Source organism: Copadichromis virginalis, linkage group LG18 (assembly GCF_057382275.1).
Source record: "Copadichromis virginalis isolate Kocher_CV1m ecotype Utaka linkage group LG18, C_Virginalis_male_GT1.1, whole genome shotgun sequence".
Lineage (NCBI taxonomy): Eukaryota > Metazoa > Chordata > Actinopteri > Cichliformes > Cichlidae > Copadichromis > Copadichromis virginalis.
In genome coordinates, this window is record NC_140635.1 from 3,777,202 (window position 1) to 3,801,311 (window position 24,110).

Below are 24,110 nucleotides of genomic sequence, written 5' to 3' on the forward strand. Positions count from 1 at the left end.
CCTTGTTTATGCACGTATGCTGCGCATGCGGGTAACTACAGAGCCCCGCAAGGGACATGGGAGAAAAAAATTACGATGAACTTTTGCGAGATCTCGCAAAAGAAACTCGGAATTCACAAAAGTTGAATTCCAACTATGGTGGCAGCTACTTAGTTGTAATATTACTCTTTCTGGGTCACAAAATAAACTTTTAAGATATTTTGAGGCGTGAATGTAGTTGTATAAACGTCAAATATCTGCTCGGTTTACAAGACATCACATATTTGCAAAAGTGCTGCGACGTTTCCGGAGATCTGACACCCACCATGTCGAAGCTAACGGGAGGTCGAGACCTACTACAGCCGGGAGGAACATCGCTCTCCCGGCACATCGTGCCTTGGCGCGGCCTCCGAAGAATGCAGCTAAAAGTTTTGCGAGATCCCGAGTTTGTTTTGCAAGATCTCGCAAAAGTCCATCTTAATTGTTTTTTTCTCCCATGTCCCTTGCGGGGCTCCGTAGGTAACAAAATCCCCAAATTTAAATCATTTTTTTAACCCATTGTGAATATTTCTTATGGTTATGTTAGGGTTTGTATTAGTCACAAGTCGCCGTCAAATTATAATACGGGTAGGACGATTTGCCGAAGTTGGACGGTTTCTCAGACAGTAATAGTGAAGAGAGGATATACAAGTAATTTGTTTTATCACCTTTAAACGGAGCACCTTTTTGGAACATGAGGAAAGCCAAAAACTGCGCTTTCCACAAACACCTGTTCAGTTAAATGGAAAGAAAAAAGTGGCCCTGCACACCAGCAGACTGATATTTTCCAAGCCTTTTCCAAAGGCACTGAGAAAACAAATCAGCGGTGGATATCACAAATGCCATTACCGTGTAGTTGTGGTGCCGTTTCTTAGAGTGGAGAAAAGCGGCTTTAACGATATGATTAAGACACTCGATCCATGTTGCGAGGTACCTGGCTGCGAACATTTTAGCTGAACTGAAACACCCAAAGTAACATTTATTTAAAAAAAAGTTTTGCACAATAAATGTTCTTAAAATTCATTCTGTACTTTTTTGAAGTGTGTTTATTTTTCTGCAATGTATCTGGTATGTGAGGGACAGCTCAGGTTAAATGATTTGGAGTTAAAGTCAGAGAGCCTGAGATGGTTTGGACAATTGCAGAGGAGGGACGGTGGTTATGTTGGACAAAGGACGTGGAGGATGGAGCAGCCAGGCAGGAGGAAGAGAGAAAGACCTCAGAGGAGGTTCGTGGATGTAGTGAAGGAGGACACTGAGGGTTGGAGTGACAGACGAGCATACTGGAGGAAGGGTGAACGTGATGCAGATGGTCCGCTGTGGTCCTAAAGGGAGCTGCCAAAAGAAGAAGAAGATCTGTTAATAAATTAAAGAAGTAAAGGCATCTGTGTTGGTGGACTACACACACTATACATCACATAAACACAAACCTTAGACGACCTCGAGATTGCACAAGAAGCTGGAACCATGCTAACCCTGAAAGGTCGAACTCATCGCTGATGTTATTGGAATACGTCATTTTGATTATTTTTGAAGAGTCTTTCCAGTCAGGTGACAAAAACAATAATCACAGTGACACACAACAAAGAATCTTTTAATGTCGGGGTCATCCCGATGATGAGCTCAGAGGGCTAAAACCTGTATAGACCGTAGACTATATAGAGAAAAATGTGCCTGCATGATGATGACCTCAGTAAACACGTTCCTGATGATTTACATGTACAGCATGTTTCCATAGTCTAAATCATGTTAAAGCAGATCATAAACCAGGCTAAGGCCTTATGGTGGATGTCTGCCAGCCTCTCAGTCCCATCCAGCCCTGATTTAAAACATCAAAAAACAAAAAAACCCAAAAACTAAATGGCAACAGGCCTCGAAACATAATGTCATTTTCTACATACAGTCCATTATTACGTTATCCTGGAGTTCTGGGCCTTGGAGATGTACCACTTTTTCCAGTTGGTAATTTGTCTGAAGATGTTAAAAGGCACAAATCTCATCAACCTGGCTAATAATATTGATTTATGGATCAGCAGTGTTATCAGTATCCTGCAGGTATTCTACATGGTAATCTTTGTGTGAGGAAATAGAAGCCGTCCTGTGTGACCTTTATAGAGATACTGTAGAGCAGGGGTGCCCAATCCCGGTCCTCGAGAGCTACCGTCCTGCAGCTTTTAGATGCATCCCTACTCCAACACAGCTGAATCAAATGGTTTGATTACCTCTTCAGCATGCCATCGTGTTTGGCAAAGGCCTGATAACAAGCCATTCATTTGATTCAGCTGTGTTGGAGTAGGGATGCATCTAAAAGCTGCAGGATAGTAGCTCTCGAGGACTGGGATTGGGCAGCCCTGCTGTAGAGGGTAGCAGATGCTCGAGTCCTGTCCAGACTTGCCCGTGACTATAATTACTCCCCATGTACACAAACCCTCTGAGAGTACAACAAATAAACACTGTGTCATCCAACTGAAGTATGATAAAAAAAACAAAACAGTTCAGGTAGAAATCCTTGTCCTGTTTGAAGAGCTGTTTGTGGAAGTCGGGTGAAAGCTGTGAAGGGTTTTCCTCTGTGAGTGTTTTTAACGCTTGCATCATGTGAAGCTCCAGCAGGTAGGAGGAAGCTGGTCAGGCGGCGGTGAAATCCCTCGTGCTGCTCAGGAACACGCTCGTGTTGCTTACTGTTACATCAGCCCGACGTCCAATGCTTTTAACGGGCCGAGCCCTACATCACTTTATGTGCTCACAGCTGATGAAAGCTTTCAGTGTTTATACTGTCATCTTTCACAGAAATTTCAAAGAAGACGCTTGAGTTTAGTTTAAATGTTACACAGCTGCTCTCTGGATTCCTTTTTTAAATTTAGACTATATTCAAGTCTGCCTTAACGGTAGATTCATTTGTTCAGCGAGTACGCTTTTTGTTTCCATAGTTAAATACGTTTTTACAATGAAATTACTTCATAAATCTAAATTACAGTCACGCATAATATGAAACATGAAAATGTACAGTTTTGGCTCCCTTTCCAGTTACAGATCATCACATTTCTGTACTCAGAGTTGCTTTTCATATAAAGACTTACAGTGTTCTGAATTTCTGGATTGCTGTTGGGTGTCAGAGCAGAGTGCTTTAAAGTTTGCATGAATCAATATTTTTGTATCAGGATGGATCAAAGACTTTATGTAATGGATGAGAGTTCAGTTAGAGAAGCACGATCAGTTCTGCAGAACTCGTTAACCTTTCCCATTGAGAGAAGATTAACACAATTTCAAATGATTATTATTAATGCATCTCCTGCCAGTCCAAATCAGTTCTCTCTGCTGCCCCCAAGTGGCCAAAAATGAATAATTAGTGCTTTAAGCTAACGTAGGCGAGGATTCCTTCATAGCCAAATCAAGATACTGGCTTATCTTGTTATGTAGCCCTAATAAAACATAGACATAACATAATATTTTACAAATCTTTCATTTGAATATGTATTTATATCTTAAACATATTTTATCCAAACATAGTCATGATGTAATTAATGTACATGTCAGACTGGCTTCATTGGTTTAACCTGCACTTAACCTAAAGCTCTTACAGTTCAGAGCTCAGAGTATTTAAAGTGTTTGAAAGAATACAAACGTCTCTGCGAAAACCTAATTTACTGATACATATTACATGTTTGAGTTTATTCTAATGGAACTATCAGTCCTTAGAAGGTCTTCATAGACGGTGAATAGACATCGGTACATGTGAAGCAGGAGTTTGAATGTTCACTCATTCCAGAATTAATGTTTTAGCACCTTTCTTACCTGCTCAAGTACCAGACGGTCTGATTGCTGTTAAATAGATGTCATAGATCATTGACTTGTACTGGTGGTTGAAAGCTCATTGGTGTAACAGATGATCAGTACCTGTCTGGGCTCACCTGACAAGTGACATATGGTTTAAAACACTAAAGATGAGGCCAGTGAAAGTGCTCAGCTCTTAATGGCTGACATCACTGTGGCTGTCACCAACTTTTACAGTAGTGGCTCTATTTTTGCTTCTGCTCCCTGTAAACAGAAATCATTTGTACACTGTGAGATAAAAGTTGTTTGAATGAGGGATCTCTGACAGACGAGTTATTGTGACTGAAAACTAAACCTGACAGCGCTCCTGCAGTTTTTCTGGACTTCCCCTCACTGATTTGATTTCTTGCCCATGACAGACGTCAGTGTGACGTCAAATCCCTTCAAACTCTCCAGCCTACAAGGCCTTTAAACCATCTCACTGTATGTGCCTCTCTCAGTTTATAACTGCATGAAGTCTCGATGCTGCTCCTGGGTCACATCCAGCTCTAATGGTAAAAATAAGTGACAGACTGTGTAACATATCACCACAAACATAAAGGGAGATTGTGACAGTTTGCAGCACCGTCACAACTCTTCAGATTACACCACGGGGACTGCAGCGAGCAAACAATCCTTTCATCGTGTCACATCACCTCGGGCCATCATATTTTATTGAGTACTATGTATGCATCTTAAAGTACTCTGAGGTCATGGCGTCCTCTGTACAGCTCTTCATATAACTTTTTGCTAAAGTGATTTATTTTAAAAAATGCATTTCAGATAAAGCTGTAAAATGCGTCTCAAAAAGAAAAATATGGACCTGCTGCAAAAAGTTGGCAAGAAAAAAAATCAAATAAGGTGCAAAAAAAGGGAAGTGAGCACAAGATAACCAAGTGGAGAAAAAGAGACGGAACAGAAAAACCATAGAAAACCAACTCGATGCGACAGGGACGTCACAGTGTTACTGATTTACTTAAAGCTTTGATCTGAATTCATTTCATTGAGTTTGTCAGTTTCCACGCAGTTCCACATGTTAGCCTTCAGTACCTGTGGACTCGTCAGGCTACGGTGGCACATTTGTAAAGGACCATTTTGTTCTGTGTGAAAATAATCTCATGTGACTTCCAGTGTGATGCCGGTAGGACCCCCTCCCCGATCGCACAGCTGGAGATCAGCAGGGTTCCTCTGTTGAATGTCGGCCTCCACCCCCCTCTCTCTCTCTCTCTCTCTCTCTCGTCTATATATTTCTAGTTATTGTTACAATTAAAAAAATTAAATGGCAGATACCAATGTGCACAACTTCCTTTCAGTGATTTCTTTAGTCACAGTAATTAAAAGTCCCACGTGGTTTTTCCTATGTTGGAAAAACTCAGAGATGGTTGAAAACTTGCATTGCTAAATGTAACCGATCTACTGTGAGACGCATCAGTGATGACGTCACTTATTTCTACAGTCATACACTTTATTTATACTTGGCAGCCGACAGGTCTCGTTTATGAAACGTCCTCACTAATATTGGGATTGAAGTTTCTCCAGGAAAAACTTTTAATGATAAAGTTCTTCTAGTTGTTATTAAGGATTAGATTTTCTCGTTGCAATCTTTTTAAATTTGCTTTTGAGCCTCTTATTTTTTAGATGAATAGGGCAAAAAGCTGAAGATTTTCCTCAATGTTGTTGTGTTGAATACAAAGATAATCGATATAAGATGATAGTTTGTATTTTGTGTTACAAACTGCTTTAAAGTCTGTTGTGATTTTTGCCTGATATTTGTTTTGCACTGATTTGAAAAGATGCTCTTTTTTTCTCTTTGATAAATGCTTGATGAAGATCTTAAATATTTTTAGAATTAAATATTTAGTTGGAGAAAAATATTGTGCAGATGTTTCCCCCTTTTCAGCCTAATTAATAAAGACATAAAATTGCCTCAGAATATTTGTAAATATAAACAAAGAAGCTTTGAATGTTGGTTCTTGCACTCCAAAATGTGTCAACAAGCAAATCTCCTAATCCTCTCTTTTTGTGTGTTCTAGATAGCAGCTCAGGCTGTGTTGTTCATGTGCATGAACACTGCTGGGATATTCATCAGTTACCTGTCTGACCGTGCTCAGCGTCAGGCCTTCCTCGAGACGCGGCGCTGCATCGAAGCTCGGCTGCGACTCGAGACAGAGAACCAGAGACAGGTGAGCCGCAGACAAGTTTTTTTTGCCTCCTGCAACTTTTCAAGCTTCGGATGATTTGTTAGTCACTGTCTGTGCTGTGTTCTGTTTAATACATTTGCAGCAGTTAAATTTTTCTGTGTGTTTTCACAAGACACTTAAAGAATGAAAGCAAGTTTAGGATGCGTGTTCAGAGCCAGGTTTGAAGATTTGTGTGAGTGCTAGCAGCAGGGCTGTAGGGACAGCTGTTTGCACTCCTTTAGTATCACCACCAGGTCAAAATGCTTGCTTTACAATCTGGATGGACTGGAACACAGTTTGGCTCAGATATTCAGGACACCCAGGATTAAACTCAGGCTGTTTGCTCAGTTTAACGACCTCTGAACTCCTGCATGTCCTCCTGAATCGTCTCTGATGTCTTCCTCTTTCTGTCCTGCCCTGCAGCTCCATTGTCGAGCAGTATGCTTTGCCCAACATATCCACTATCCCTCATCTGCACATGTCCAAACCATCTCAGTCTCGGCTCTCTGACTTCATTTCCAAACTGCTCAAACTGTCCCTCTGCTGTACTCATTTCTAATCCCACGTCTCCGGCCTGTGCTCGAGCTGATGCACACCATCACCACATCAGACAAATTCTGAATCTGTGGTTGAAGTATTGGAAGTGTTGAGAATCCATCATGGTGGTTTATATGCATTCTAAATGTGAGCAAATCGTACCTCAATACCGTCAACATGCTAGCACTTGCTATTGTGTGCATGGCTAGCATGCTAAATGCTCCTTGTAGACTTGTTTAAGTGCTGTTTGCTCAGTGAGAGTTCATACGCCGCTGCTGAAACTATTTCAGGTTGACCCCTGTTTGAACTCCAGTGAGAGATATTGGGCAGTGACCTCTAAATGACCTTCACAAACCACTGGTGCACCACAGCAGCAACGAAATCCTCTAATTTACAGCAGAATGATGTGTGAAGTGCACATTTTCACCCTCTGCTGCTTGATGCTGAAGCTCAGCGTGAGGCGACTTTAAAAAAAGAATCAAAACAAATTATGGATTTTAGCTAACAGGGCCGAGTGTTAGCAGCACCGCTAACGAGTCCTCTGAGAGCAGAAAAACATGGACGCTGCATTGATTCAATGCTGTCACACATACTGTGTCTCTGTGCATGCAGCCCCTGCTCCACACACACTTAACACGCAATCTAATAAGACAACACACGCGCTGTGAGTCAGACAAACAGAAGGCACGCACACATAAGCAAACACACACACACACACACACACAGTGGCAGATAGTGTTGTGTATGCGCTGGAGTGGACAGTGAAGCTCTGAGAAGCCACAGAAAGCTTTTACAGTGGTCATGTTTCCTGGAAGGCTCTGGGCTGGCTGTAATAGAGTAAGCAGGGCCCCGCCCCTGAAAAGAACAGTGTAATGACATCCAATCAGGCTCTGTTATTTCTGTTAATGTGTTCCAGGAACATAGTGGCACATTTCTGGTTACAGCATCTCTCCAGAATACTGTAGGGTCTTCATTATAGCGCTCTTTGAGGCGACTGCTGTTGTGATTTGGTGCTATATAAATAAACCTGAATCGAACTGAACTGAAGATTGGATCATACTGCTGCAAGCAGAAAACCAATATCTATATTTTTAGATAACTCACAAACTTCCTGTTGTTGATCAGTAAACAGTGAACACCGCATAAGGTTTTGAGTTTAGAAGGATTCGTTTTGAATTTTAGGTTACCTTTGGATTAGGGTTCTGTTATTGTTTCCTGTCGCTTCCCTTGTCATTTGTTACGTCAGCGTTGTAGCGTCTGTGCCTTAGCGCTTTGTAAACACTTTCTGGACTTTGTGATTTTCTGGACTTAAAGAATCATTATTCTTTAAGCATTGAGAATGCTTAATGTTCATTCTTGTTTCCTGAGTCTTGCATTAGGGTTCACAAATGTTTAAGACACGCAGATGGTGTTTGCTGACTGGTGCACTGCTAGAGTTTTAGTTTAGCAAACATTGGACAACATCAGATCCTCAAAAATGAAAGCTTAACATTTGGCTGTCTAAAAAATATTTTTCTGTTCCTGACAAGAGTAATGAAAGGATGTTTCCCTGACAGCTGCAGTGTAATAACTCTAAAGAAAAACAGTATTAATGAAGCAGTAATAAGCAGGTTATAATACAGATGAACTCAAAATTAGCCTCCATCCATCCATCCATCCATTCGCTTCCGCTTATCCTTTTCAGGGTCGCGGGGGCGCTGGAGCCTATCCCAGCTGTCATAGGGCGAGAGGCAGGGTACACCCTGGACAGGTCGCCAGTCTGTCGCAGGGCTAACACACAGGGACAGACAACCATTCACACTCACATTCACACCTAGTGGCAATTTGGATTATCCAATTAACCTATCCCCACAAGTTGCATGTCTTTGGATGGTGGGAGGAAGCCGGAGTACCCGGAGAGAACCCACGCAAACACGGGGAGAACATGCAAACTCCACACAGAAAGACCCCGGCCTGATGGTGGAATTGAACTCAGGACCTTCTTGCTGTGCGGCAACAGTGCTAACCACCGTGCCACCGTGCTGCCCTATAAATTAGCCTTTACATTGAAAATCCACCACAAGGTCCATGTGGATCTTTGGTACAGTCTGAATGAAGACAGACGTTGTCAGTGAGCTGCTGGAGGGCTTCAGCTTTCAGCTAAAATCAAGCTTCACTAATGACTTTCAAAGCTGATCTGACATTGAGTCCGCTGGCTCTCAGCTGTCCAAACCAGGGTCCCTGTCCAGTGGAGCAAACACTCTGCAGCCCCCTGTCCACACACAAGATTTTAGCATTTCTAACATTTTGTTATGTGTCTGAGATGACTGCGGCATTCTCAATTCATTTACTATTTCAAAACCCCCTTGCTCTTATTTGGAAAGATCAGTCACTGCTAATCAGATAGCCTTCCTTATTTTTTTCCTACTTATCCTCCAGATAATCTCACACCAGCTGCAAGATTATCTGCAGGATAAGGATTAACCGGAGAGGTGGCTGATTATATTGCTCAGTTATTTGCCACAGAGTACTTTGATGAATATATGTCAAAGTCTGTCTCCTGTAAATTTACTTTACCTTTATTAACCGGGTACAAATACTGTAAATGAGCGGCCTTTGTGGAGTTTGCATGTTGTCACTGTGCCTGTGTGGGTCTCCCCAGGTACCTCCCGCCTCCTCCCACAGTCCAAGGTTAGGTTAATTAGTGATGCTAAAATACCTAAATTCAGCATACGTATGCTGTCTTTGGAAATTCCACTTAAGTTGAAAATTTCAGCAGATTTCTTTTGTTTATGTTTAACATGGGAACTAAGATTACTGTCTTGATGGCAAAAGGAGTTAAGAGAGGGAGAAGAGCTGCTGATAGAGTTTCCAAAACATAATGTAGTTAATAGAATTTATATTGTAATATTTTATCCCAGAGTACTGCGACAGGAAGCGGTACTATTTGCTCAAATGGAGCTCCTTGTGTGATTGCAGCAGGAGTTTGGCTGACGTGTGATTGAGCAGCACAGACACATTGCAGGGTTCAAAGGTTCAGTCTGAATTCAGGACGACTCTGTAAAATCCACATTTCTTGCAGTGAGACTCCACCACCAAAGCCCGGGGCGTTTGGTTGCGACGCAGCAGCCGAAGAATTAGCAACGCTTCACTGAAATGTTTGTCTGTCTAGACCTCAATTTGTGGATGCACTGCTCTGCTTTCCAGCACAGACACCAACACAACAAAAACAACAGCACAACAGAGGCGTGCCGAGAGCAGGGGGCGGTGCGTGCTCAACAACACAAGCACCTGCTCTCCTCTTACACATTTCACACTCAGCTGATGGTCACGTCCACAGTGGTGTGTCAGAGAGATGAGCTGTCCAATCAGCTTCTGCTCTCCATCACAAGCTGCAGGATCCCAGTGACTGAAACATAAACAACAATATAGCTGAGATTTTGAGTGATCATGTAGCTGGATGCATGAATTATCAATATGTTATTATTCTTTGCTAAAGATAAGGGGTTCTGTTTTTGTTATGATCCCTTTTTATTTTTGCATCGTATCTCTTCCTGTCATGTGTGAGTGTTTACCTCTGGATACTTCAGCTGCTCTTCAGGTTTGGTTTAGTTAGCTTGTTTTTTTCTGCCACTGCAGCCATAAGCTTGCAAAAAATACTACATAACATTAACAACTGTCAGTGCTTTGCTGTTGGGTCCACTCAGGACTTTCCCCTCTGAACTGTGTCAGGGTGATTAGTTATGTAAATAAAAAGTATTGTTCGGGGTGCTGGTACAGCTCACTGTATGCTGGGAGGCTACAATGTAAAGTATGAGGTGTGTTCTGTGCACCGTTATGCACTGGTTTCACTGGTCCAGCCCACTTATGAGCTAAGACGAGTACGATACCCCAGTTTTAAAAGTTTGTTATCATGAAGACGACAGTTGTAAAGTGTCATAAAAAAGATGAAAAGAAATAAAGAATTGTTGAAGAGTAATTTTTTGATTAAGGTATTAAATCAATGCAACAGGAAGACCACCTGATTAGATGTGAACAGGTTTCCATGACAACAGATGAAACAGTGATTAGCTGGGAGCTTGGATGGATGTGGGTTTCAAAGTGGCTTGCAGATGCACAAACGTGGGGACTGCTAGGATAACATGTACATTATTTTCCATAGAGATGTACCGTTTGGATGTGTATCAGCTAAGCTAACAGCTGATGTGGACTGGCATTTTCCCTCCTCTGGACCAACTTTTTTTATCGTATGTTAAGGTTCAAAATGATTAGAGTTCATGATATTTTGATGGTTTTCTTTATTCTGATTGTGGTGATTTTTATGTTAGAATTTGCTCCGATGCTTGTTTTTACGTATTAGATGACAATCTTTGTATAACCGCTGCTTCATTATTTACATCTCTTTCTACAGCAACGATGGAACTGTTGTCATTGCTATTATCCAGCCTCAGCCAGCCTCTCTTTGCACTTGTGCTCGGGGTCTGAAGAGGCTCTCCAGGGCTCTCAGACAGCATCATGCAGCTTCACTGAGTGCACATGAGGTTGCATTTTTATTTCTTACTGGAAAACTCATCTGTGAGCCAAGCAGGGAAGAAAAACAAGTGTGCTGTCTTACAGTTGTGACTGCAGAGGAACCGTGCAAGCTGATGACAGCAAATGTTCTCAGAGAATTATAGATGATCTAGTGTAACGTCGAGGTGGGAATCACCAGACACCTCACGATACAATATTAAAACAATACTTGACTCTGTCAATATTAGTGTGATTTGTTACATTTTGCAATATGCTGAGTATTTGGACTAAAATATATTGCAATTTATCACCTTTTTTTTTTTTTTACTGCAAATTACATCCTCAAAGTTAAAATGTATCAAAACCTGTTTTATCCAATAAGATAAAGTTACCTCACTTCAGTGTTTTCTTTTTGGTGCCAAATGAGATTATCAAGAATGGCAACATTGTCACTAAAACCAACAAATGTTGCCATAAAACGGAGTCGGTCTGTTATCAGTCTGTGATTGAATGTGGTCAAGCCAGCAATTATACGCAATCTGTTTCTGATAATACAGCAAATACAGTGATAAATCATTGAAAATCACATATCTGCTTCCGTCTAAATAGACAGAAATTGAAATTTAACAGAAATTGACATTTAACTATTACATTTGCACTTCACAGCCTTCCTGTTCTATAGGAATATAAACCAGAATACAACCAGCTGGCAGCCAGTTGAGTCCCCTCGTGTTGAGCTCATAGACTGAATCATTCAGACTGATGGAAACATTTGTGCTCATTTATAAATTAAACACCAATTATTTGCAAACCTTTTACAATCTTTCCAAGCGTGACTGCAGCCACTTAGAGAAAGGTCGCCTCCTATCATGCGACCTTGCAGCCCCGTTATTCGTAGTATCCTGGCGTATTTGAATGTATCTAATCAAATATAAATATATTTTCCCTCAGCCCGTGTTTCAAGTCGTAGAGTTTTTGGGAACTGTTTGCAGTTGCGGATTAATCCATATTTGGAGCTCTTTGGTGAGTAATTCCAACAGCAGAGTGCTGTATGTGGGGCTGAGTCATAGTGAAGCGCGGTGTGCATTCATGGTAATGAAAGAACATGATGTGCCCACGTGCAACCATCATGTTGTCTTCAAGATTTACAGCTCTTCAAATGGAATATCACTTTAGTCTCTATCACAAATTCATTCCAGTGAAAATCTCACCAGAAGACACACCAGAGAGAATAAAAGGCAGATCGCCGCTCTAATGTCAAAATTCTGTGCAAAATTTCTTTCAACTTGTTTATCAGATTGGGAGCAAAACTAATCTCCCGCCTCGTGCAGATTTCCTCTCGTGTTTTTAAACAGTGAGTCTTTAAGATGTAGAACAGGGCCAGCTGGTTCGTTCGGAGCCTTTCCAGCTATTAGACTTGTCCCTCTGTCATCCCTTTGGCGTAAAATATTCCAAAAAACCTGCAGGGCTTTTGAGCATGTGCGTGCCATGTACTGATGTCACTGTACGTGACGTTCTGGTTGGTTCTAATGTATTCAGTATCTGAAAGAAGCAGTTGCTTGGCTCTGGTGCGGCTCCCCGAGGCCAAAAGAATCCTGAGGGATGCTGCATCGCTCCCACTCCAAATCTGTTTCTGCTTTAGCCAAGTGGCACCGTGTCAGTACAAAAATCACAACACAAACTCTTTTAATTGTGATGTTCCTGCGAGCGCGGAGGCTTTGGAGGATCCTGCTCGAGGAGCTTAGGCTGGCAGAGCTCAAGCCATCTTTTTTAATTCATTTCTCACACACACAGCCCCTCGTGTAATTTCTTTTTAAAGGCTTTATTTCTGTTCCTTCGATAATTTACTGTTGATGTTCTCTCGTTTATTATTGAAACATTTACATACATCAAACATAGTTTTTGAATTTATCCATAAAAAAGGCTGTTTCCACTTTTTAGCTGTAGTTCAAAGCATTTAGTTTAAAAGTGAAACAATCTAAAGTAATGATGTGAAGAGTTTACCTTCCTTCCTGTGTTTCTGGACGTAGATGCTGCTGTACTAGAAGAACTCACACTGATCAGCGTTCATCTCAGTGCAAGCTGACATCAGCTGATGGCTCAGCACTTCCTGTTTTCCATATGTTGCCGTGTAAGGTTGGGGAGATCCCAGGACAAACCTTTGCCTATAAACTGCTGCAGGAGTGTGTTGGACTGTTAGGTTTGAGCTAATAAAACTCAAAGTTGTGGTTCATGGGGTGATGGCCTCGTGCTTTTACGAGGGTTGTTTACAGCAGAGTGTGAAGTGGCTGGAATGAGAATTAGCGCCTTTAAATCCGAGGACCCGGTTCGCTCAGAAAAGACCGTCCACTCTGGATTTGAAGGCTTCAAGTAGAATTCAGATATTTGTTGTTATTCAAGCAGCTGACTGTGAAGCTGAAGCTGTTGATGTACCGGCCTGTGAACAATGCTGGCCTCACCTTTGGTCACGAGCTGTGGGTGGTGACAGAAGAAATAGGAGCGCAGATAGCAGTGTTGGTGAGCTTCTCCTGAGAGGTGACTGGGGTCAGCCGTAGACACAGGGTGAGGAGCTTGATCATTCAGGAGGCTCTGAGTAGCTCCTACTGGGAGGAGACCCCAGGCAGACCCGAGGCATGACAGCTGACAGATGAAGTGTCTCGTCTGTCTTAGGAAAGCATCAGAGTCCTCCTGAAAGACCTGGGGGAGGCATCAGGGGAGAGGAAGATCTGAACACCTCTGCTTAGTCTGCTCCCTGTGGACAAATTAACGGATGGAAGTGCCAATCACAAAAATGGTTCAATAGTCAATGTTTTTAAACACATTGTGATTTGTCGGTATATGCAGATGTTATGTTATTGTTCTGTATTGTGTCTTTTTGTCATTTCAAAGCGATGAGATGATTCATTTTTCTCCCCAACAGGAACGACTGGTGTTATCAGTCCTGCCTCGTTTTGTAGTTTTGGAAATGATCAACGACATGACAAATGTAGAGGACGAACACCTCCAGCATCAGTTTCACAGAATCTACATCCACCGCTACGAGAATGTCAGGTGAGGGTCCAACAGCAAAACACCTGTGTGTGCCCCGATTAAAGACATTTGAGAGTTTTTGCTCTTAAGAACAAAACTGTGACATTTACGTAAAATGTGCAAAATCTGACATCACAGAAAATGTCATCCTCATTAAGTATCATAACTTTTAAGAAGTGAGCTGGATATTAAAGTGACATTTCCGTATTTTATTCAGCATTCTTTTCGCAGATGTTAAAGGCTTCACAAACCTCTCCACGACGCTGTCAGCGCAGGAGCTGGTGCGAATGTTGAATGAACTCTTTGCACGCTTCGACCGCCTCGCACATGTAAGAGCTTCTCATCCCAAATGCATATGTGCATATAATCTGATTTTAGTCTTGAGATTTGAATCAATTTATTTTCCCATTAAAAATATTCGCTCATCTGTGCATTAAAGGATTAATAAATCACATTTCTTTAGAGATACCTCTTAGCAGATCCAGGAACAGTGTGTTCTGGATCAGGTTAATAACCTTTACCTAACAGCTGATTACCTGTCTGTGGTTAACTTTTGATTTACTTTCACTTATCTTATGAACCTCCTCTGAAAATGGCCCAAACAGCAACGCCAGCTTGGCCAACATTTGTAATGTTGTGTGTTGACTCATAGCGTTGACTCAGGGTGAGTCTGGATGCCTCACCTCAGCCACGGGCCACATCTGTCAAACACTACATCACCTGATCTTATGACTTATGGCTGATTATGTGGAGACTTTTTGTACGATGGGACTCAAATTTTGTTCAAATATTTGGTAAACTGTGTTAGATAGAACTGTTTAGTGAAAGTCAGCTTTAAAGGCGACCAGTTTAAACTGATAATCTCATAGATCCTATAATGTTCAATCAATATTTAGATTGAAACACTTTTCCCAATATATAGTTTGTGAACACTTGCTTTATGGTTAAGTGAAAGCAAACTCTGAGGATGTCACTGTGGATGAGGAAGGTGTTTTTCCACAGCGTCGCCAGGTGTCGCTCGTGGGGATCATGTGATCGTTGGGGTTCTCTCTTTGTTATTGTAGTATATTAACCTTGCTAAATGCTAAAGAGTTCTATAAATGCAGCTGCAATAAGCTGCATTGTTGTGGCAGACTTGCATCTTGCTAGCTAGCTGGTAAGGAATTGCAAGGATAGCTTCTCAGCTCCTTTACTGCCACCTTCTGGCAATAGAGTGTACCATTCAAGATGCTGGTTAAAAATACATGCACATACACCATAAATGGTAACATAAACTCTTTAATTTTTGCTTCTGTGTGGCAGGCTATCACTAAAAACTATTTTCCCAGTTGTATAAAAATAATTACTGAAAATGAAGCATAAGAATAGACTTTGCAGCTCTTCTTTTTCCACATTGTTTGATTGTGCGTGTATGATTTTGGAGCCCAGAGCTCATCTCTTCTGCGACAGCCTCTCATGGCTGTCGGGACTCATGAAAACTGAATAAAGACGCTCCAGTAGAACAAATATTTATTCAAAACAACACAGTGAATATCTGATTCAACATCCACTGTGTACGACTCAGCTGATATTAGATTGCAGAACATTTCAGACTGTCACGCTTGGGCGGTCGCAATTTCACAGTCAGAGAAGGAATTCAGAGATAACCTGATATGTTTTCTGTGTTTTCCTTTTTTTTCTAATTTCTACTGATCTTTAATTCTTATTTCAGGTATAGTCATTGCTTAGGTTTTCTGCCTTTATGGTTATGGTGTTTGTCTGTTTCAGGAGCATCACTGTCTACGAATAAAGATCCTTGGAGACTGTTACTACTGTGTGTCTGGTCTGCCGGAGCCTAGGCCGGACCACGCCCACTGCTGCGTGGAAATGGGCCTCAGCATGATCAAAACCATCAGGTGCTGTCTTCTTCTACTGTCCTTTCTTTTTAACAAAGCTCCTTGTTGTAGGGAAAGGCTTTTACTGCAGCTGTCATCAGTTGTTTATGCCTTTAGTTTTACCTTAAATAGGTGAACAGTAGTTCAGTTGATTTCAGATCAGACCACTTGTTTTCCATCAAAGACTCCTGTGTTGCTTTTACAGTATGTTTTTGGTCAGTCCACTGACTCACTGGAAGCTGGAAGCCATGCATGTCCATGCAATAGATTGATCTTCCTGTCTTACTTTGATTTCTCTAAGTAACAGTGCCAGAGCTTTTTAATTTATTTTTTTTAAATTCATTCTGGTTTCTAATTTCGAGAGTGATCACTGGTTTGCAGATTATGCACTAATATGTTGGATATCAGATTGTTCCCTGTACTGTAAAGTCTTTCTTGGATGGCAGGCTTGGATAAATATATGTCTTCCTCATGTCTTTTGTTGAGGTCAAGACTCAACACAAATCTAAAACTAAAAGTTTGTCTGGTTCACCAAACACTGCCAACGTCTTCTTAGATGGATAGTTTGTTCTATCCATCCATGGCTAACAGTTTTTCTGTTACCTAGACGGTTAGATTTTATTTCGAACATGCAAATATAACTGAAATAACAAGAAAAAAATAAGAAAAAAACTTAAAAACACGTTTTCATGAATATCTCTGTCTACACAATGTCTATGCTCAAAAAGGAGTAGGATGAAGTTTACACTTTTCCTGTTCCTACCCCCTAATTTCAAATTTCATTACTTACAAATTAATATTTAGAATTCGACATATTGTCACCCTCACATTACTCAGTCATTAACAATGTATAGTAGGTGTGTTTACCTCTAAACACTGCTATAGACGAGAAGATGGGATTTTCAAATGAAGGTGTTTACAGCTGAATGCAGGGACAGAAGTGGAGACAGACTGCACTGTTTGTTAGGCACAAAAACACACAAGCGAGTATATCTCCTCTGACCTGCTCCTGTTAGCACTAATCAGCTGTTAGGGCTGATTTGAAACCTCAGCAGGACGTGTTCACAGAATTACCTGAGTCTCTCACAGTCTCGGTCGTTGTGTCCTTGGGTAAGACACTTCACCCGTTGCCTACTGGTGGTGGTCAGAGGGCCCGGTGGCGCCAGTGTCCGGCAGCCTCGCCTCTGTCAGTGCGCCCCAGGGTGGCTGTGGCTACAATGTAGCTGCCATCACCAGTGTGTGAATGTGTGTGTGAATGGGTGGATGACTGGATATGTAAAGCGCTTTGGGGTCCTTAGGGACTAGTAAAGCGCTATATAAATACAGGCCATTTACCATTTACCATATAATAAGGTTTATGCCTGCCTGTGTGATACGGCCTGTTTAAGAAGTCTGTGCTCCAGTTTTAGCGAGTGAAATCCTCGTGTGTTACTCGTCTCTGACGTAGCACTAAGTAGCACATCTGTGCATGTCGCCTGTACATCTTATAGATACAGCTTGCTATTAGCCGACAGCCTCATGTCCAAACATATTTCTAATAAAAAAATTAACATGATGGAGCCGAACCACAAACACAGTTTTAAACCCCTTTCAACATGTAAATTAATCAGAACGGGAGCTATATTGAAATGTATTGATTTTTTTGGTATAGTATTTTTTTCTCTCTCTTATTTTCTTTTCTAAATGTACCTGTATATTGTTTACATGTTTGAAATAAATCACCAATCAAACTGTGGTGTCCAGAAACAAAGGATGGTGTCACAGAGGCTACATACATTTTTTTCCATTTAAAATCTGTGATATTTACAAAAACCCTTTAACTGATTAAAGAACAGGAGACCCCCTTACTGCTGCAGACACGAGGTCGAATGTGGTGTGTGCGGAAAACTTACAGATTGGGGATGATCAGGACAAAAGTCTGGGAAGAAGCCCTGCTACTTCCAGATGCCACCCACAGATTTCCATTAAAATCTGTTGTCTTAATTATTATTTACTCTACGTCAGCACTCACAGCGCTTTATACAACGCATCTCATTCACACATTTACACAAGCATTTATTTTCTGCCTCTACGTCAGAGGTGTTGAACTCCAGGCCCCGAGGGCCAGTGTCCTGCAGGTTTTAGATCTCACCCTGGGTCAACACACCTGAATCAAATGATTAGTTCATTATCAGGCCTCTGGAGAACTTTGAGACATGTTGAGGAGGTATTTTAGCCATTTAAATCAGCTGCGTTGGATCAAGGACACATCCAAAACCTGCAGGACACCGGCCCTCGAGGCCTGGAGTTCGACACCTGTGCTCTACGTGCTCTCTTAGACGGCAGCATCTCGGGGGTTCGCTATGTTGCCTGAGGATACTTTGAACTAGAGCAGCCAGGGAATGAACTACCAACCTTTTGATTTGTAGGTGACGTGTATATATATATATATATATATGGAAAGAACTTCCTGGCAGAGTCAACACAGTATCACAGCATCTTCATTCTCCTCCTCCTCTTCGTCGTTAGCTGCAGGTTGTTTGTTAATTTCTACTCCAGGTGTCGTCTAGCAGCTGACTGACTTTAACCACCTGTCACAAACACCCAGGATGCCTTTCACCTCACATTCATTGCGGCTCTTATGAAGCATGAAATAACGCCAGGAGGGAGGAAGAGGCGTGACAGGCCTGTCTGCTCCTCGGAGGCTGTTATCAGCTGCACTCTGTCCTGCTTTTATTGTGTTTCAGGGAAAAATAAAGTACGAAATGAGAAAGTAATTTATTAACAGGTGCGACGAGTCTACAGAAACAGTTTTACCTCTTTTGTTGAAGTGCCACAGATATGCCTGAACTATTTTGTGTTCGTTTCTTGGTGGACTTGAACGGTGTTTGCCTGGCAGCATTATCTGTCTCCGTGTTCTGTGTTTCTTTAGTTTCACCAAAGGTCAGTTTCATGTATATTAATCTGCTGAATTAATGCCGTCAGTGTTTTTCACAGTACGACCCAAAGTGACCCCTGAAATATTTTTAAATTAATGCCAGACGTGTGCCCCTGAAGTCAATTAGATCAGCTTTTTTAAACTCAAATATACATACCTGCGTGTAATTTTACACTTTTTTCAAAATCATCCATTGTTACCTTCATAACCTTAATTCAGTTTATTCACAGCCTCACAACGCTTTATTTTCATTGTATTTTCATGCTCATGTAAGTGGTCCAGTCCACTTACACACCACATTATATATTATTTTGTATTCTGAAACAGTTAAACATGTTTCAGGTAACTTTTGAAACGTATTTCTGGGAGTATTTGAATGGACTGTGATTGTAAATGGATCTGGGAGTGACTACATGCCTGGTGTGCAGTCAGGGGAAGCCCAAAACATTGTTGAGGGGTGTCAACATTTTTTACATGGGGGAAAAATTCTGGAATAAGATTTGTTGGTTCATCTAAATTCACAGAGCAAATCTTTTAATTTTGTGATTTTTTTAAAAATTCAAGGTACGTACAGTACGGTACATCAGCTACGTCAACAAAGCTAAATCACACGCTGGCATCATCTGTCATGGTTTTACATATAATAACACAATAAAAATAATCTGGTCCTCACCAGGTCTGATAATATCACCTGGATGAACAGTAACACACGACAGATTTCACCATCTAATTATTCATATAAGCCAGAATGCAGAAACAGTGCATGAGCTCACAGCATGATTCAGCATCTTCTAGAACAGGGGTGGGCAATTCCAGGCCCCGAGGGCCGGTGTCCTGCAGGTTTTAGATCTCACCTTGGGTCAACACACCTGAATCACATGATTAGTTCATTACCAGGCCTCTGGAGAACTTCAGGACATGTTGAGGAGCTAATTTAGCCATTTAAATCAGCTGTGTTGGTTCAAGGACACATCTAAAACCTGCAGGGACACCGGCCCTCGAGGCCTGGAGTTGCCCACCCCTGTTCTAGAAGCATTTTTAGCGTTAATAGCTGTATGACTGTATCAGTCTCTCACATCGGTGTGGAGGATTTTTTGACGTAACTTCCTTTCATTGAGTTTAGTTAAACTCTCTCAACAGCGTGTCACAGCATTTCAGTCAGATTGAGGTCTTTGAGTGGAGCATTGCAAAACCTTGGTTCGTTTCTTTTTCAGCCACTCTGCTGTAGATTTGTAGATGTGCTGCTTTTCTTGTGATCTTTGCAGTTTGAGACCGATGGCATTTAACTCTAGGGGCTGTGGCGTGCCAAGGTCCTGTTGTTGCAAAACAAGTCCTAAACGTCAGCCCTCCACCACCGTGCTGACCGTTGGTTTGGGGTGTTTGGTTAGTTTTAAATGTTGTGCTTTACATTATGGATAAACTTCTCCATTTTGGTCTTGTTCTTCCAGAGCACAAACCTTTACAAACCTAAGACTTCCATGTTCTTTTTTCCCGTTCTTTGGGATTTATTGCAGCCGTCAGTAAACCCTGTACTGGCACAAAGCAAAGCTGTACAGCTAATCTTCTCTTTCCACTGTATTAACAAACATGGAGCGGCTAGCCAGTCAGTTGCAACCTCTGTCTGTTGTTTGTTCGTTCTTCTTGCCAAAAATCGGCTAGTTTTCTCCGTTTCTTCTCAGTACATTAGTTTAGCGCCGTAGTCCTGATTTATATAAGAGTACTATGCCAAAAATTAACCGCTTTTTTCCCGCTTTCTTCCAGATACGTGAGATCACGGACGAAACACGACATCGACATGCGTATTGGGATCCACTCCGGCTCGGTACTGTGCGGCGTGCTGGGACTCAGGAAGTGGCAGTTCGATGTCTGGTCCTGGGATGTGGACATCGCCAACAAGCTGGAGTCTGGAGGCATCCCAGGGTGAGGAAACGGAAGGAATTTTCTGTGGCTGTTTTTATCTCCAGTTGGATTATTGGCAGTGGACAGACGGAAAATTCACTCACATAAAACATGGCTCCAGAGAAAGCAAACGGATGTTTGGTAAAGATATGTCATGGCCAGAGCCGAGCAGGAGATGCGATTATGCTGAGTCCCTCGGTCATTTATTTTTATCCACCCTCATATAGTTTTTAAAAGGATAGTTTAGTGGCATAATATGGGAATTTTTTAATCTTCACGTTCCTGTTGTTCCTGTTTGACCTTAAAAGGCAGATTATTTCTCTAAGTACTGATTTAACATTTCCTGCAAGCATCTTTTCCCATAAACTTCTATATAATCTGACTCGTTTTTTCACCCGTCACCTCGCGCTGCAAATTAGAACGGAAGCAAATTTGTATGTCTATGTCTGTATGTATACATGTCTGTATGTATCTTCTCCTTAACAGGTGGGCCAAACGAGCTCGAGCATCATCATGTATATAGTGATTATTAACATCTATATGTATTAAAAAAGCATTTATTATAAATCCCAGTTCTTTTGATTTTTCACATTCATCACCCTCCTGTGAATGTGATGTTACATTCTACATTAGTGTTTGTTTCATGTCACGTTCATGTTTGTCGCCCATATGTTACGTAATGTTCATCAAATGTGTATCTGAGGTGGAATTTTGTTCCAGTCATCACTAAATGCATCTCCACTGGTTGCTGAGCCTGGTTCTGCCAGAGGTTTCTTCCTGTTGAAAGGGAGTTTTTCCCCCTGTAGGCAAGTGCTTGCTCACAGGTGTGATCTGATCATTGGGATTTTCTCTGTGTTACTGTAGGTGTTGACCTCACAATATAAAAAAGATCCTCAAGAAAAAATCAGTACCTGGTGAAGAAAGTGAAACATTGAACAGCAAATGTTTTTCACAGGAATTATTTATGTCATGGATTCACTTCAGTTCAAATGAATTCTAGTCAAAGCGGTCATCTCAGAGTACATGTAAGGGAAGATCCTGCAATTTTAGCAAGAGAACTCCAATGAGCTGCTCTTGATGTGATGGTGGGAAAGAAGATTTCTAATAGGATGAGGCTCAGGGAGGGGCAGCTTCGATTGGCTGGGTGGGTGAAGGGAAAGAGAAAATGAATAGAGAGACCACAAATAACACACACAATAAAACACAAAGTACAGGAAACAGAAGACAAAAGCAAGACAAAGCCAGAACTGAATTATGGATTTACATCTAATCAGCGACATGATTACATTGTATCTAGGGATACTTCTTTCCCTTTGGGCATGATGTTTATATATATATATATATATATATATATATATATATATATATATATATATATTGCCATTTTTTATCTTTACTGGATAGTAAGTGCAGGCATTAAGTGGGGAGAGAGCAAGCACGAAGCAAAGGACTGTGGGTCAGACTTGAACCCAGACCACTGTGGCCTGTGGTTACCTTCTCACCCACTGAGCTAAAGTGGCAAAAGATGTTTTAAATATGTATGTTTTTTCTCCATTTCAGGAGGATCCACATCTCTAAGGCAGCTCTGGATTGTTTAAACGGTGACTACGAGGTGGAGGAAGGCCACGGGAAGGACCGCAACGACTTCCTTCGCCGCCACAACATCGAGACGTACCTGATAAAGCAGCCCGAGGAGAGTCTGCTCTCCCTGCCGGAGGACATCATGAAGGAGGCGGCCAGCTCGGCCGACCGTCGAGCCAGCAGCGCTACCTTTAACGAGGCCTCGTGGAGCCCCGAGCTCCCCTTTGACAACATCGTGGGGAAGGAGAACGTAAGTCCCGCCACTGCTTGTAATTCAGGTCATGATGTATGCACTTTATCACCCTGCCAGAGAATGTCTGTCTTTGCAGCAAACTTCTTCTGCAGTGATGATTAAACTGTTATCTTTAATTCTACGTTCGGGGGAGGGGAATGAATTTTATCTGCTCGTTAGCTAATGACATAATGACCCCATTTCTGGGTTCAAATGATGAATGGGAGTCTCGTCTCTTTAATATTCTCCAGTGCTCCGTTTTTTTTTTTTTAAACTGGCACAAGCCCACCAGACCTATTTAATTGCCATTCTCAGCCTGGTTTCTTCTCAGCCTGGTAGGACCCAGGTGCTGCTAATTAAATGCCCTTAATTAATTGATCATCAGCAAGTGTAAGCACCTCTATAAAAGCAGTTTGTTGGTCTGGAGCATTCAGGCACGTGCAAACATTACAGCACGAGTGAAAATCCTCGCAAATTCATCCCATAGTCAGATCATGCAATGCTCAGAGACATGCACAAACCTGAGTTTTTTCTTTCTTTTCCTGTCATACAATATTACATTCATGACAGTACAATTAGAAAAGATTGAACAAATATGGTTTGTTTGGAAGTGGAGACGTTTGGCCATAGCACTTCATACAGCACAGACGGTCAGCGCGGCGCTGCAGGGGTATTGATTTGGGCTTGGCCCAAACTGAGTCATGCAACAGGACAATGATCCCGAGCACAGCAGCAATGGCTGAAAAAGAAAATGTTGCGAAGGTCCAGCCAAAGTCCGGACCTCAAGAGAGCTGTGCAAAAATGAAGTGATGCTGCAAAGAAGAGTGGGACAGATTTTATCCACAGAAACTGATCATTTGATCAAGTTATTATCAATAAAGGTTGTTGATTAAGCTATTTAATCATATGGCGTGCCTAGTTTTTCGCAGGACTCCACGTCATATCAAAACTGTACATAAGCTAATCCTTGACAAGTTTTCCAGCGATGTTAGATTCAACGTTAGAGCAGCGACTTTGTAAATCCTCGTTTCATCGACGCCTGAATGCTAAACTTTACTGTAACACCTGTTAGAACAACCACACGCATCTTTTTATTGGAGCTAAACAAATTTGGACTGTTTTCAATTGTCTGTGCTTGTTTTCGTTTTGGAACTGAAGCATTTGGACCCAGAAATGAGTGAAGATGCCAGACGAAGCAAGTAGATGGGAGGAAATAAACTTCTGTTTCATTTTTCCTGATGATATTTGGACGACTAGAATACTCTTGGCCAGCTTGTTTGCTTTAACTGAGTTTCACTGCAGGATGAAGTTTTTTGTCACGGCGGGCGTTTTTTAATTTATTTATTTGTTTTTTGTTTACAGTGCATGGGATCTTCGCAGTTGTTTCGCCTGTTTGTTGGTTGCTTTGTCCTTTTTGGGGGGTTTTGTTTTCCTGGGAGCGAGTGGACAGCTTTCTGCAGAGAAAATGTGTTACTGTGGTAACGCATCACTGCGCGCCAGCCTTCTTTTTATTTTTTATTTTCGGATGACGAGCTTGTGATTGT

At 41.7% G+C, this 24,110-nt stretch overlaps 1 protein-coding gene across 2 annotated transcripts in view; it reads left to right on the plus strand.

The window, feature by feature from the left end:
- The window catches only part of adcy8 (adenylate cyclase 8 (brain)), a 117,944-nt gene that overhangs the window by 38,677 nt on the left and 55,157 nt on the right, over positions 1–24,110 (plus strand). For both annotated transcript variants that reach the window (XM_085440391.1, XM_085440390.1), the window contains exons 2-7: positions 5,859–6,008; positions 13,954–14,084; positions 14,281–14,392; positions 15,831–15,958; positions 20,616–20,774; positions 22,314–22,584. In XM_085440391.1, coding sequence (XP_085296517.1) covers positions 5,859–6,008; positions 13,954–14,084; positions 14,281–14,392; positions 15,831–15,958; positions 20,616–20,774; positions 22,314–22,584 — 951 coding nt within the window. The remainder of the gene's footprint in view (positions 1–5,858; positions 6,009–13,953; positions 14,085–14,280; positions 14,393–15,830; positions 15,959–20,615; positions 20,775–22,313; positions 22,585–24,110) is intronic.